Source organism: Gallus gallus, chromosome 7 (genome assembly GCF_016699485.2).
Source record: "Gallus gallus isolate bGalGal1 chromosome 7, bGalGal1.mat.broiler.GRCg7b, whole genome shotgun sequence".
NCBI lineage: Eukaryota > Metazoa > Chordata > Aves > Galliformes > Phasianidae > Gallus > Gallus gallus.
Window position 1 is genome coordinate 28,944,669 of NC_052538.1, and position 16,252 is coordinate 28,960,920.

Consider the following 16,252-nt stretch of genomic DNA (forward strand, 5'->3'; position numbering starts at 1 on the left):
AGCACTTATTTCTAAAGACAGCTTTTTTCCATCCTATGTTTATTATATTACCAAACAGCCTACTCTCTCCTTTGCTTCCATTTTAAATTTTACTGAATCATCTTCCATTGTTCTCCCAGTTTCCCTTGGACTTCTACATTTTATCCTGAAACTACATACGTGATATACAGAAAATGAACACAGATTACAAAAGATACAAAGAAAGTTAAAAATCAAATGGCTGTATTTTTTTGATTATACAATAAATACTTTCACAATTCAACAGCTGGTGCATATTTATTCAAAATTACAAACTGTTTCTGTTTAGGAAACTACAAGATTGCAAAAGTAGAAATAATAGCTTCACTCATTTTCATGTGTTTACACTTTCAAGGCCAGGCTGGACCAGGTTCTAAGCCACTTGATCCAGCTGTAGATGTCCCTGCCAACTGCAGGGGAGTTGAACTAGTTAACCTTCAGAGGTTCCTTCCAACTTTAAGGATTCTATGATTTTTACAAATGAGTAATTAAGAACAGTTTGAACACTTCAAAGTTTACCTTCTAACATAGAAACTAAAACTAACAACTATGAAGTGCAACATATTACTAAGTCACATTCCTTCCTGGATTTTCTGTGGGGAAACAAGTTAGACTTGCTTGATGTTAAACTATGCCTGAAAAGTTGAAAAACACCACCAGCTGTGCACAAGCAAACAGCTCTAAGTGGGAATGGACATGGTCTGTATAACGCTTACATGAGAAAGGAAAAAAACTTGACTGAAAGTAGATATCAGAACTTGCTTGCTAATGTACAGTAATTACATAAGGACTATACAGTATTAAAACAGAAACCTGAATTTCTTTGGTAACGAATATTTACTAACTTCTAGTTTCTTTTCTATTTATTTAAAGAGTAGCATGAGAAATGGTGTGGAAGGGTTGGTCCCAACTCTGTTCTGAAATGGATATCCTTCTTGGAGCTTGCTTTTACACAAACATATTTCACAAAAGCATTTTCTGTGAGTTTGGCTGAACTAGATATTCCCTAGATGAATTTTTCTGCAAACCTGTCATTTTCCCCCAGCCTCAATGAGACAACAAAGCAAACTGTTTTGCCACAGGGTTCACAAGCCACTCTGTTCAACAGTAATCAGCCTACATCAGCAAGCACAGCCTAAGTGCTGACATCAATACATGTCAGCAAAGGATTCCCACATACAGCCAAGTCTGCCACACCTCCAGAAACAGCTCTCTTCCCTAAGAGAGGAACAGCCTTAAGTACTGCAGCACAACACTTCAAGAAAATTGGGCACGTCTAGGCAACTCTTTGGACATTTTCCATACAGAAGCTTTCAGCTTCTTAGTATTTCCAATTGAGCATTCCCAAGTTTTAGAATACAGACTGACTGACACTGGGATCCTCAGGTTACTCCTACCATGGGGTACATACTCTTATACTGCAAGGAAGAAAACGTGCTGATCTAAAGGCAGAAGTGAGGCACTGACCACAGAAAGCCTACCTATATTTCATTATGCTCATGAAACATGATGAAACTTCAGAACTGTAATAAAACAACATGAGAACAAGAAAGATATTTGTGTTATACTTATACTGACATATAATTATACTATCTGAGAAAAAACTACTTCTGTCTCTTCACTCACCACTAATTCACAATATAAAGAAGGTTATACAATTATTCCTAAGGTACTTTCCTCATTTATTCTCTCAAATACTTCTCCTGTCATATCCATGATATTACACTTAAAAAAAAATGCACTCCTAATTAAATTGGCCAGACAGATTTATTCTTTGAAACCCCAAATTCTTCCACGTTGCAGCCCTTTATTTTAATAAGACTCCATTTCATGACATCTTCATGCACTTGTTTTATCAATACGCTTCCCTAACAGCAAAGAAAAGTAGCAGAGAGAGAAGTTTGCAAGCCTTCTACTCCCATCTCCAGAGATGGTAGCAATTCTAATTTTGTGGATACGATGGGTTTTTCAAAACACTGATGATGCATTGTTCACAGAGAGCTGTTAGAAACTCAGCCAGAGGTTACAGGACTGGGAGTCCATTCAGACTTTACTACTAATCCTTTACACAGATGAAACAGTCTGTCCTTCCCTTTACCTGCCTCTTTGTTGAGAAAGCTAAGACATTTCTAAAGCTTCTCAGTATTATTACAGATGAAAAACAACATGCAGGGCTCCAAAATATTACTAATATCACAGCTCGTTTAATTAAAACGTAATCTAACGGTGACACATATTTCATTTTGTATTTTAACAGTCTACAATATTAACAGCTCAAAGAACATTCCTCATTCAATACCATTCCTGCTTTGTGTTGTGTGTGTGTGTGTATATATATATATATATATATATATATATATATATGAAGAATTTCTATTTAGTTTTAACACTGCTTGTATCTTCAGCAGAAGCTAAAGCCTCCTTGAAGCTTTTTGCATTCACAGAAGATTTTGGTTTATAAACTTACTGGCTCATAGAAAAACACTGAACTCTATATTAAAAAAGGCATGAAAGCTGCTGCTCAAAAAATCTTGAGAGAAATCTAATGACTTCTGCATTAATGTGTACGTGAACCTAACTGTTTCTCACACTGGGGATAAAATGCCATAATTGCAGGCACAAGATATCTTAGGTTTGGCATATCAATACATACGATTCTACCTTGACATGATTTTCATTGAAATACTTTATAATGACTAAGCAGGCTTCTGAGCAGCTGCTAAAATCATCCCTATCCCCATATAAAGAAGCAAAATGAAGCACAGTGTTTAGAGGAAACTGTACCAAGTCTAAAAGGCACCTATCACTACAGGCAGAAATAAATAGGGAAAGAAACAAGATACTTTAAATAGTCATTTTAGAAATAAATTACAAAACTAAATATTTAGAACAACAGATCTCTAGCACCTCAGCACTAAGCACCAGAAAGGTGAGACAATCTGTGGCAATCTGAGTTTTGCACTTCCTGATGGGCTAGATATCCCAGAGTCATCTTCAATATATATTCAGTCAGAAAGCTTCAGCTGCAGTGCTCAGCACCCTCCAGGAAACTAGCAGAGTATAAGAAATAATAACTTTCAAAAACGTATTAATCATGAAGTGAAAGGGGAACAGATAAAGTTTGAAAGTAAGGAAAGGAGCTGTCCTATAACGTACCTACAAAGCTTTCTTTGATAAGCATTTTTAACCACAAGAAACCCCAATTTTTCAGACCTAGGTCATTCTTGGAAAAAGGCTTTTATTTATATGAAGCTCTACAGTCTATTTGGGATATCTTAGAACACCTGAGCTGACAGAACTCGTTTTCACTCGCATGATTTCAACTGAAATATCGGTCCCAGATCACATCAAATTTTCAGGCAAGCTCTCTGGGTTTTATACTGGCCCCAGAGATGTTGTAGTTCACCAAACATCTTTTACCACATGAAAAAAATTAACATTTCCCTGGGGTGTTTGTTCTTCTCTTTTTTGATGAGTGTCTTCAAAGACTTCCATTTATGTTTTTACATCATTAATAATTCTATAAGAGCCAGAATTGATGTCTATTATTGTGAATTCCAGCACAACATCTTTGAGATTTTTCAAGCCTTAAAATAAAGGAACCTCTCCCTGAAAAGGACAGTCTTCTGTCTTACAGTACACCAGGATACACCATTGTTTGCCTTCTACATCTGTCTTTTCTTATTCCCTGAAGAAAATCTTATATCTTGAGACTACAGCAGCACAAGTTTGCTTTTATTATTCTCAAAATATTATAATTGGTAATAACTAAACAATAATTTCTTTATCACTTCCTTGGACAGCATTACGCATTCTTAGATACTTCTACACAGCGGGAAACAGGATAAACAACAATATTCCTTTATACTTTCCTCAGTTGTCTCACTCCCTCTAAGAAGAAAAGTTTCTTATCATAGAAGGGACACATAAAGATCATCATATCTAACTCCCGGATCTATGCAGAACTGCCCCCAAATCAGACCATATGCCTGAGAGCAGTGCCCAAATGCTCCCTGAGCTTCTGCAGCCTCAGGGCTGCACCCGGTCCCTGGGCAGCCTTTTCCATGCCCACCATCCTCTGGGGCGGGACCTCTCTCACCCTCAACAGACCCTCCTCTGACTGCTCCATGCCCTTCCCTCAGCCCCTGTGGCTGTCTCAGAACAGAGAACTTCGTTAGTACTTTGGTTTATACAAATTGAACATTTGCATAACAAAATGTTTTCACATCCGTATTTATTACCTAGACACAACATTCAAAGTTGAAATTTGATCATATTTTTAAATCTGACAGAAAGAACTCAAATCTGGTCGAAAGAACTCAAAGATTCTTTAAAACTTGTGCAGTGATTCCTTCTCTTAGGTTTCCAAACAGTTGCTGTTCCAGTACCATTAGGCATAATTTTTTATACAGGTGCAATTATGTTTTTTGTCTATTAATTCCACCTACCCAACCCCCTTTTTTTATTGGTAAGTGAGCCACTGAGTAGTTTCCTTGGTTTTAAAGTTAAGTAGCTGTTTTCTGATAGAAAGATAATGGCAACGTCTTGTTCATGTATATATGAAACATGCATACTTCTGGTTTGGTTACATGTTTCGTTCTCATTATTACTTTTTCAGGACATCCATCCTTCTGTTAGCTCATCTCTGAATTAGAAATTACACTAAGACCCAAGTGACAAAAATCATACGCTCAAGCTCATACTCAGTGAAGTTAATGCTTGTAGCCATCCCAAAGGCAATACAACGCTAATGACCTACTGCTGAAGCCAAGTACTTGTGCTACATAAAGCTTCCAGTAACTCAGAAGGCCCTACGAGTACCAAGTTTATGAGAGTCAGAAGTTAAAAATGCTTAAAGGATAGAGATATTTTAACATTTATTTATCATTTGAATTAGTGCATTATGAATCATACACCTCCAGTAAGATAAAATAAAGAAGTAGGTTACCTGGTGTTAAAAGAATGACAGACATAGTGATGAGCGAGCAAACAACTAGAATCACCAGCAGAGCAATAGCAATTCCCTTCCAGTTCCTCTGCGGAGGGCTGTTACTTCCAAGTTCCTAAAGGAAAAGAATAAAAATCGAGTTTCATAATCACATATTTCTAAAACTATTACTGGTAGGAAAACTGTACTCCATACACCCAAAATAACAATTCAGGAGATGGTAACTATCCCTCCCTTCTCAACAGCATGCATGCGTAATTCCAAAGGTGCAGACATCATCTCTCTTTAATAGATGTCTTTTCTTTCTTTTCAGACATAAGTAATTTTAAATCCCTACACAACAACAAAATGAGCTTATTCAAGCTGTCCAAAATATGACTACTGTTAAAATGTGCTGAACATAAACTTCAGGACAATATCAACTAGCAGTTTGTAAGATAATTGCAGAAATAAAATGCAGCAATTTACTGTAATTCTACCTAACATGGTACGGACCATAAACGTTTAAATACACATCCTTTTTAATGTACCCTATTAAACTTATTTGTAATAGAAAGCATTTTCAAAACTGCCTGAGGTTTCATACAAAACTGAACATCTCTTCTTCCTCAATTCAATAGTTCAGCTGTAAACTGCTCCCCTACTACCCGTAAAGAAATCAACAGTAACTTGTAACAAATGTTAAATGAACGCTCCCATAACTACTAGCACAAGTAAAGCTATGTTCTCTGTGGTTACACATTTAACTCGTATTAACGATGTGATTAAGGTTTGTCAATAGCAACAAGGTATTGCTTGTATTCACAGTACAATTTTAAACCAAACAACGGTTTAGCATCTAACACTAGAGCAACAAAAACAGTTCAACAATTATTTCATGCAATCCTAACTTGCTCTGATGATAATCAACGGTTTTTCTACCCATATCCAGTCGCTTTGCTGCAATTATCCATGTACACCCTTAGTATCTCCAAAATAAATTGCTGTGATAACACTAACAATGAAAACAAACTTCTCAGAAGGTCCAATTTCAGCCTACTTACAAAGCTGAGTTGCATTACGTGAGTGCTACACGAGTTACATACAACAACATCTTTAACAGTGTCTTAAATTTCATTTTTAAATCCTACATCTGCTCATTTCTACCTAGGAAAGCTCTTCTTTCCTAGCAAATTTAAGAGGAATTTCACTTCACAGACTAAGTGATCCCACCGGGGGAAGTCTCACAGCAACCCACAGGCTAGGGCAGCCTTTGGCAAGCACCTTGGGCCCAATGATAAATGGCCTCCAGCTGCTCTCATCCCCTTCCCTCCAGACAGCTAAAAGAGTACTTCTACGTTGCTTTTTTTCCCCCCTTCTTTTTTTTTTTTATAATCATTACACTCATCTTTGGTCTTGATACCAATGAAACTACAGATAATGGATGGAATGCCAGCATGCACAGTTTTCCTGGAGATCTCCAAGCAGCCATGCAGGAGAAGCCTGACCACTATTAACCAACAACATGTCCCTGATGCCTATATTTTGTTCACTGAACTTTAGGACTATTCTCAGATAAGGGGAAAAATAACTGACATCCATCTCCTTTCCCCACTCCACTGCCCAATTTCCAAACAGACCTGCCTGCTCCCCTCATTTTCTTCATTCCCACCTTGTTAAACACTAATGAATGCTGCACCTTTCTAAGTAGCCTTATAGGTGGTTGGTCTTCAAGGCTGCACATCACTGTCATGCATCTGTTCATTAATCCCTAGGCTATGAGGATTGGAAGGTGTCCAGACAACCCCAATTCTTTTATGGCCTAGATGTAACCTGAGATCCACAGTACTATTTTCACTCAATTAAGAATTATTTTGATCTTAATAGCACAGTCTAGAAAATTAGGACTTATCCTAAACATAACAGTATAAGCCTTATTCATATGACATTTAACAGAGTTCAACTGTAAGAGAACAGCAGCTTGTATAAGCAAGCTGTGCTGAAAAAATAGTAGTTATTCTGAGACTTTTGATACCCTATTCCAAAGGATTGACTTAAAATGACAGAAGCTGCGCAACTTGATGAATGTCCTCTGTACCAAAGCTTCTAAAAAACTGTACCATGCCTTCATTACTCAGAATATTCTTCTTTGCAGACATGAATATTGCTCAGTTTCTAAAAATAAAAGCATACTTTAAATGTTTCTAAATTTTTTGCTAGGAAAATAAGGAATGTATGAATCCTGTACTGAGCACAGAAAGCTTATTCATACTCACAGTAAGAGAGAAGGTGGGAGATGGGCATAAAGGGAAAGAATTATTTCCAAGAAAAAAGTGCTTTAATTTAATATCTGGATAAAATTTAGGAGTCCGTAATTATTCAAAGTCATTAAAAAGTAATGAAAATGTTTGAGTGAAACCTTTCCGTAAGACCTCTGTGAAGTTAATGTGCAATAACAAGAAAGTTGGTAAAACATTAGGGAGATTCCTATAATAATGGGAATTAATCATGCAATCAGTATCAAGGACATCTCCAATCAACTTTACTGATGCTTGACTACAAGCAAGAAAGCTCTAAAATATAGTCTGTTGTTAAAGAAATAAAATATATTCAGCCTCACACTGCTTTCTGAAACAGTAATAAAAGTCAGTTAAACAGCTTTATAGCTTCTGTCTTGCCAATGGTGCATGATCTATCATTTTTGAACACAGCAAGAAGATAGAGGCACTCAGGAGAAAACGTTGTTAGAAGCTGTACGATGAGAAGCTCCTGACATGAGAACTGCTAACTATCACATAATAACAATGAGCATGGAGATGGAGATTTAAGGATCTAATCTTCTAAGTAGGCTCTTACATTAAACCAGATAGAAAAGATACCAACTTTTGAAGATGTTTTTTTTTTTTTTTAATACGTAATGCTATTTATAATGTTATCATAGATTTTACAATCTAACTCTAATGAATCAGAAAATGGCCAAAGTGTAATATAATTGCAAGTATTCTCACTATTTAAAGTACCTTTTTCATGAACCATTTAATTGCATTGTTGCCAAAAACAGCCCTTAAGTAATATATGCTTTTGAAAGTAATTTGTGATTGAGTAATGCCTTACTAAAATACAGCCAACAGAGGGAAAAGCCTGTTATGCTGCATGCACAAAAAACGTACACAAATATTACAGGTCAAAACACTTCAGGCCTCCTCTTTGGCAAAAGTGTATCATTAAGACAAGAAAGAGCAGCTCATTTTTGTTGTGCCCAGTTCCACTCGGAACAGGCAGAGCATCCCAATGATCTCTGTTTCTGAAAAGAAAGCTGAAACTAAAATCTGTAGACTAGACAGGAGATGGATGAGGGGCTGAGGCTGTCAAAAGAGAGTATACATCATTTCAGCCCTTCAGAATCCCTCTATGTTAAATCCCACTGCCACTGCAAAGGAAAGAGACTTTGGAAAACTACAGCTTCCAAAGGCAAATATTAGTTAAACACAATGGAGCATTTTTCTCTCTCTTCTACTAGGCTGTTTCTAAATATAACATAATTAACTGACTGATGATGAACTGATGCACAACAAGCATGAACATCCTTTAAGGTTTAGCAGGATGTGGGGTTTTGAATCTTAAACTGCAGTATGTAACCTCATCCAAGAGCGCTGAGGAGTTGTTCATTATTTTCTAACAAAATATGAACATGGATGTTTCATCTTTAAAATTAAAAACAACAAAATTACTTCCATAATTAATGTGATTCAAGGAAATATAACCCAATATCCTACATAATAGAATTAATTAGATGAAGCAAATTTCCATTCAAATTTATTCCATGCATGGATGTTTTTCATCATTTGATACACAAACACAAGTACTTATATTGTAAGTGCAGTATTTCTTTTGAAGCAGTATTGAAGATAATGATTTTTTGGGGGGCGGAGGGGGGGGGGGAGAGGGAGTGGGGAAATCACTTCCAATTAACACATTCAATGTATTTAAAAACAATCAAATATTTCCTCAAATATTTCCACATTTCCACTTGAATAAACATTTTTCTTTCTCACAAGCAGCAAAACCAGAAATCCAGCTTCCTTCCTAAAGCTTATCAATTTGCACAGTTTTATTGTTAATCAGTGAGGATAAAAAGCCTTTAAGACATTTCTTTTTCTAACAAGAGCATATATAACTAAGGTGACAACACAACGTCAGAAAAGAACGCCTTAACGTGCTGCATTAATAAGTCTTGTTTTTGAATGATCTTCATAGCATGCTCTCTTCTTCTTTGAATATCACAAGACAATGTATTTTCTGCCAAAGCATACAGCAATGAGGGAAGCAGAAGGAAGCCGTCTGCGGGAGAAGCAGCACTGAAGTGCACGGGCTGAAACCTGGGGACTATGCCAGGCTTCTCCAGGAGAGGGAAGTCAGTTACAGCACAGCACCCCCACTGGGACAAGAAATGAAAAACCTAGTTTTAGGGAAACACTATGCCTTCCTGAGAGCTGGAATGTTGCTAAACCGCTTTTCCTCATAGTACTACCTCCCCATGCTACCACCAAAACAGTTGATAAATGGCGGGATGACTGAAACATCGAAATAGTCCTTTATCAATAAAAACTACAAACAAAAATTGCACCAATTTTAGTTATTTCCTCTGTGTTGATAAGTACTGCTCAAAGCTGAAGCTGAGACTGCCATTATTTATTCCTTGCAGCCCTGTGTGCGCTACACCAGGTTTACATGGTCAGTGGTGCAAATATACAGATGCACATTGGCATTAGCCCCGAGACTACGGGTATTTGGAGCAGAAAACCCAGCAGTGCTGAGCTGCAGCAGTGCCCAGTGCTTGTGCAGTTTTGCTGTGGGGTACTACAGGCAGACAAAGGATCTCAGAAGACCCCGGCATGCAGCAGTTTGTAGCAGCATAACAACTTCTAAAGACTTGAATAAAATAGTCCTTTTTCTGTGTTTTTTGTTTTGCCTAAACTGTTCCTGCGCTGCCACAAGGACAAAGCTTACAGAGGAAAGCTCTAAGAAGAATCATACCTTCCCTTATTTTGGCAAGAATTTCAGAGGCAGAGCGCAGAAGGCTATGAAAAACAAATTTGTAATTTGCTTTGCAGTAGGAATGAGAATGAGTCTCACTCTGTAGCTTAGATGTAATCACGACAATATCACTTAATGACTCCCCCAGCACCTACTTCATTAAACGCTATCATCTGCATTCCCTAAACATGAAGAGAAGGTGATAAACCTAAAAAAAGACTAATAGTTTCATGTTTTATCTCAGGTGTTTAAAAAAAGACAAACCTGGGATACTTAAAATAAAAACCATGCAGTCTTTCCAGAGCTCACTGTGTAGCTAGTTCTGCAACTCGTAGTAAATACTACCTGCCTTGATTTTGTAGCGTGCTATTTGCAGGAAAATTACCACAAAAAGCATTTAGAATTTGTGATTAAATGATTGCATGCATTCTTTCCCAGCTGTTTTTGAGTAATCCCATGGCCTAGATTGCAAGAGTGACTAAAAGACAGACCCACAAAGTGGCACAGGATGGTTTTAATCCATTTGCATAAGTACCTATCATTTTCATCCCTCTCCTATCCGCCATGCTATAAGATCCTATTGCTCCAGTTCTTGTCTGAATTATTATGGTCACGCAATTACTTTCCTCAGTCAGTATCTTTATTCATCAGAATGTTGCAGCTTCCTTTCAGAAGCCCCTTCCACCAGGATGCATGACTTTGTCAGGCCTGTGGATAACAGGATTTCTAAAAAGAGAGCAATTACGCTACTTAGAATACATGGGGGATTTGGGTATGGGTCCAATCTATCTTTGTGTTTTTATTTCTCTGGGCTGTGTTGGTAAGAGGAAACCCTTCTTAAGAACATACAATCATAAAGATTAGAACCAAGATCACCAAGTCCAACCATCAACCCAACCCCACCAGGCCCACTAACCCACGTCACTTAGTGCCTCTTCTTAACCCTGCAAAACATCTTGTGCTTCTTTCAGCCTTGATCATTTTTGTTCTAAGCAGAGATTTTCCTTCAGCACTGGAAGAGCCCATTCACGGTCTGGATGATGTTTGAGAAGAGCTATGTCAATACCCTTAGTTTTGACTACTCACAAAAACAGACAGTAATATTTATGGAAACTACTCAACATAATACAGCTAGCATTAAGGAGCATTTCACATTTTCCAACTCATTTTGCAGTATACCTTGTAACATTTACTGACACACACTAAGAATGCTATTACACTAGACAAGTAAAAGCACAGTGTCTAAAGCATTTCTACCAAAAAAAAAAATCACTGTTCAGGCTCTATGCGTATGATAAGAATTTTAAACGTTGGTTATTACTTACAGAGAAAGAAACTACATCAGGCAAGGGAATTTCTTTGGCTTTTGGAAACTGAGTTGCATATAAAGACATAAAGCCACGTATGATTATTGCACCTTCAGAGTCAACTTCATCGTGACTCAGTACTGCAAAGTTTTTCTGCCTTTTAATCTTGTGTTCACAATCTTTTGCAGATTCTAAGCTTCACAAGTAGGAATACTGAACTCTTATTTCCAAGTATTAAGTACCTTGTGATTCGAATGTACTTGTGTATATCAAAGTTATATTTAGCCACCTGTGGTGATTATTCTAAGATCCTAAGCAGAACAACTACAGAAGACTTCCTTTATTTAATGAGTCTGTTTGCAACACTCCCTGAAAATCTCACCTCCATACAGCTGGTTGCCAAGAGCAGTCACACCTCTTTTGGGGGTCTGGGGGTCAGTGCCAGCCCTGATGGGACTGCAGCTTCCATTCCCAACATCCTCATCAGACCGCTAACATTCACATTGTGCTTCACCTTCCCTTTCTCACACAAACCTCAACTTGAAGCTAATGATGCTTTTGTCTGAATGTAAAAAAGGCCATCTCTGTATCTTGAAGACTGCCTCCAAGATTACGTGGAAATAAAGCTAGTGGCTCATTTCCAATGAGCCCACACGCATCATTAACATCTACAAAAAAGAAACAATGCATTTGTTATAATTAAACAAAACTCTCAATGTATTTTACTAAAACAAGTACCGCCAGTGACAGGAAAAGACGGCAAAGCAGCAGGCACAAACATGATTTTATCACATATGACTACAGTGTACAGGAGAAAGTATCTAAAAATACTGCCATAGTCCTTTGTGACCAAAAGGGTATTTTCACATTTAAATTGAATTCAGTACAGTATTTACTGGTCTAACACCACACTATACAATGGAGTTTTTAAGACTCTTCTCAGACTCCGAGAACAAAAACCACCATCCAAACTTTCTCATTGGTCAGGTATACATACACATACTTGACTTTATGCCATTTAAGAGTTACTGGAGAATGGATATGACAAAAATATTTTAGAGCAGTAATACTAATTTAGGATTTATAAAACTATGGAATAAATGTGTAAAGAACATCTTGAAAACTTCAGTTAGTATTTTACTACTTGTGTTCAGATTATACAAGAGATACTCACAAATAAACAAGTAATTTAAATGCAATCATGCCTTCATCTTTTATGTGTACGTGTATTTTGTATACACATCCACATATCAGTGGATAAATATGCAAATATGGATTATTAAAAACAACATTGCTATAAATAAATGAAAACATAAATAAGCCAGACTGTCAGTGGCAGAAGTGCACACTGATGGCCACTTTTGGGGAGGGAGGGGAATCTAAGGTAGTATCTAAGAGTTATAGGTAGAATCTAAGGTTACAGAAGCTTCCCAGCCAGCATCTTTTCATATAAATGCTTGCAAACAAAGCTGTGACAAGCAAACTTAGTTGGCCAGTATCACTGAGTTCGTATTAGGATTTTTAATCTTTGTGATTAAATTATCTGCTTTTCAGAAAAACTGAAGTATAGGTAAAGCAGATGAGTATTATGAATCGACATAAATAGAGGTATGATTATATCCTGCGTGAAACCAAACAACTCACTTAAAAACAGTACAAGCACCTTATGGTGCTAATAACACTGCATTTTTCATCTGCACATACACAAGAGCTTATAAAAATGCATTCATAGAGAGACTATGAGTAACCAACCTGTCTCCTTACATATACTCTACTCAATTAAAAACCAAACACAGAGCTAGGAGAAAAATATAAACCAGGAATGTTTTGTCAATTTTATGGGATTTACTGATTTCAACAGTATATTTTCAACAGTATAAAAGTTGCATTTTTATGTTCTTTCTTCCTGCAAACTTTTCTTAACATCCAACGCTATCTACTTTGAAGGCCTCCTTATGCACTATGTTTCATGCAAAAACATAAGCTACACAAGAATTTAGCAGCTGGTTGATTTAAGGAAGATGGGATGCCTCTTTTTGAGACAGAGCCTTCCAGCTGTCAGAACAGTTATGCCACATGGGCACAGCCATCAGCACCTAGCCAGGGCAAGTTCCATTGTGGGAAAAGTGAGGAAAAAAACACCTTTAGAACATTACTTCTGGCTCAACTGGACTAAGTTTATTCGGTCATAGTGAGATTTGTTTCACCAACACATTTGCCAACCAAACATGACTTCTCTCTGGTCTCATTTAGTTCAGTTAAATGGTTTATGAAAGGGTGCCCACAGCCCAAAGCCATACGAGGCTGTACAACAGGCAGTTGTACATCAAGCAGTGTCAAATAGCAATGGTTGAGTTAATCCCTGAAGCTAAACTATCCTTGTTGTTAAATCTAGAAGGAGATGTCTGCACTGCACTAAGATACAAAAAACTCCACTTGTTTCACCACAGTTTTGGTGGGGAAAAAAAGAGGCTGATCAGAATTGGCAATACAAATATGCAATTGTAATTACTGTAGCAATCACGGATTCCTCTGAAGAGTGTAGCTGTTTTTTAAAGCTGTGTTACATAAATTGGAATACACTCACTTATTTCTAATCCATGCAAGCGCTATCACTGCCAACAACAGAACTATTTTTGAGACACGTTCCTGCAGCTGCTGCATGGGAAAGACAAGCAACAGAAGTCACGTTTAGCATATTTTTGTAAAATCACTGTAACAGAAAAGCACTGGAATTTAAAGGAGAACGGGCAGTACTACACAAAGAAGAGTCCTAGGGACTCTGTCATACTGTCAATGTGAGAACAACGGACAGTGTCCCAAAAGGCAATGATATTGTCAGGTATCCCATACATGCTTAATATTTGTGCTAAGGAAAGTGTATTTACTCACCACCTCTGATGTTTTACCTGAAATCTATTCAAAGAAGCAATTTTAACTTAGGTAAAGAAGTGAGTGGCATCTTCAATTTTCACCCATGTAAACTCTTCTTCCTAGCTGGTTCTCATGTCATATAAGGTAAGGGTAATTTCTTAAAAAAATATCTATTACTTTTTGGTTTCTTGCCATTTTGAGAGTTAGAAGAGCTCTAATTAGAAGCCAGTTAAACAGATCCTGAGAAAGACAAAGAGCTGACCAATGCAGAGGCAAGTACCCAGCTGTTTGCAGAGCCACTGCGCTTAATTGGATGAGAAGCTCAAAACAAGCCTTATCACTGAATTTTCCATTAATTCACTGAAGACATCTGGCTGTCTACAGATCAGATCAAGTATTCACAATAGATATTCAGTTCAACATCTCAACTTGGCTCTGAGCCTTAATATAAGAACCAAATAACTTCTTCAGATCCACTTCAACAACTCCTACTGAAATGTCTGGGAGTTTTAAGTGAGCAGAGGGCAAATCAAATGAAGATGTTAGACTACAAGAGAGGTTATAATATTGTGGCTTTCATTCATATATATTCATATATATGCACTTCAAGAAATACTGATTTAAAGGAAGTGAATTCTTGAGATACTCCATGATTCTCCAAGTTATTAAAGAAACATCCAAGTCTATTTCTTTTTCCAAATACATTGGCTGTTCCGAAAGTAATGCCTCCTATTTATTTCCATGGAAACTACAACAGTTAAAATAGCACAACAGCACTATTTGATAGAGCAAGTTCCCAGCTACAAACCACTGTTTTCAACATCGTCACCACCATTAGCTATTCATTTTCACCAGAAATGAGGAAAAGCCTGCACTCAGAGCTTGCAGAAATCTGCCCAAGCAGAGGTGACAGCTGTTCCACAGCTCCTATGATGGCATTGTTGCTAGGAAAATGTTGCTCATGCAGTCCATCTTGCATCAGCTCAAACAGATGGAAGTCAGAAAGCACCAAATCCAGACTATATGGTGGGTGTGGTACGACAGTCCAGCCAAGATTGGCAGTGTGCTTCGCAGTCTTAAAAATGGCATGGGGCCAGGCTGTCTTCTTCCCTGGTTCAACTCTGGAAGCTTGAGCCTTCAGCATCACAATGCAGTGGACACAGCTGACAGTTTGTACCAGTTCCAGGAAATCCAGAAGAATCTCTCTTTTCCTATCCCCCCCCCAAAAAAACAGCACACATCACTTTACCCACTGAAGGCTGTGTCTTGAACTTGTTCTTCAGTGGGGAATTCACATGTCAGCCCTTCATGGATCGCCACATTAACTCCAGCTCATAGTGGTGACATTACATCTTGTCACCGGTAATGATGCAATCCACGAAACTGTCCCATTCACCCTCACATTGGGTCAATAAGTCCTGATGATGTTCTTTCTGTTCCTGTGCAAGCATTTGTGGGACTTGCCTGGCACAAACTTTGGAACATTCCAGTTCAGCTCCAAACACTGTCCCCTGGTTGTAATGCACCAATTCACAGGAATGAGCTGATTGAGATGCTCTTCATTTCATGGTGTGACAGCTGTGCATGACCATCCAAGAACGTGGTTTATCTTTCACATTGCTGTTGCCACTGCTGACATGCACCACCCATCACCTCACCATGCTCACATCCACTGTATGATCTCCATAAATGTTCAGCAAGTGTCAATGTATGTCAATGGGTGCCATCGTCTTTCCTGCATGGAGGAAATCAGTTCCATATCTTTGCCTCATATGCACTTCCTCAAAGCTGGCCTCACACACATCAAGTGCCATATCCACACCCATGGCTCCTGGCTGCAGAGGCCCTCCAAGGAAGCAAATCCTCCAGTGGAGGATGATGGAGGTATTCAGCCAAACCCCCAGTTAACATATGACTGAAAACATAAGCCAGCATACTGACTGATTTTGACGTGAGTCCACCACCTGAAGACATCTAGTAATCACTGCAAGAATAGTGAATAACCCCATTGTGCCTCTTGTTGTGACAAAATAGCCCAAGATTTTATCTTGGGTCTCTGTGTCAAGTCTTTTCATCCAGACCTCTCTAG

At 37.9% G+C, this 16,252-nt stretch overlaps 1 protein-coding gene across 6 annotated transcripts in view; it reads right to left on the minus strand.

The window, feature by feature from the left end:
* The window catches only part of DPP10 (dipeptidyl peptidase like 10), a 362,759-nt gene that overhangs the window by 154,220 nt on the left and 192,287 nt on the right, over positions 1-16,252 (minus strand). For all 6 annotated transcript variants that reach the window (XR_006939924.1, XR_005861359.2, XR_005861360.2 and 3 more), the window contains exon 2: positions 4,967-5,081. Coding sequence is in view for 3 of the 6 variants with exons in the window: in XM_422126.8 (XP_422126.5) it covers positions 4,967-5,081 (115 nt within the window). In the remaining 3 variants the exon portion in view is untranslated. The remainder of the gene's footprint in view (positions 1-4,966; positions 5,082-16,252) is intronic.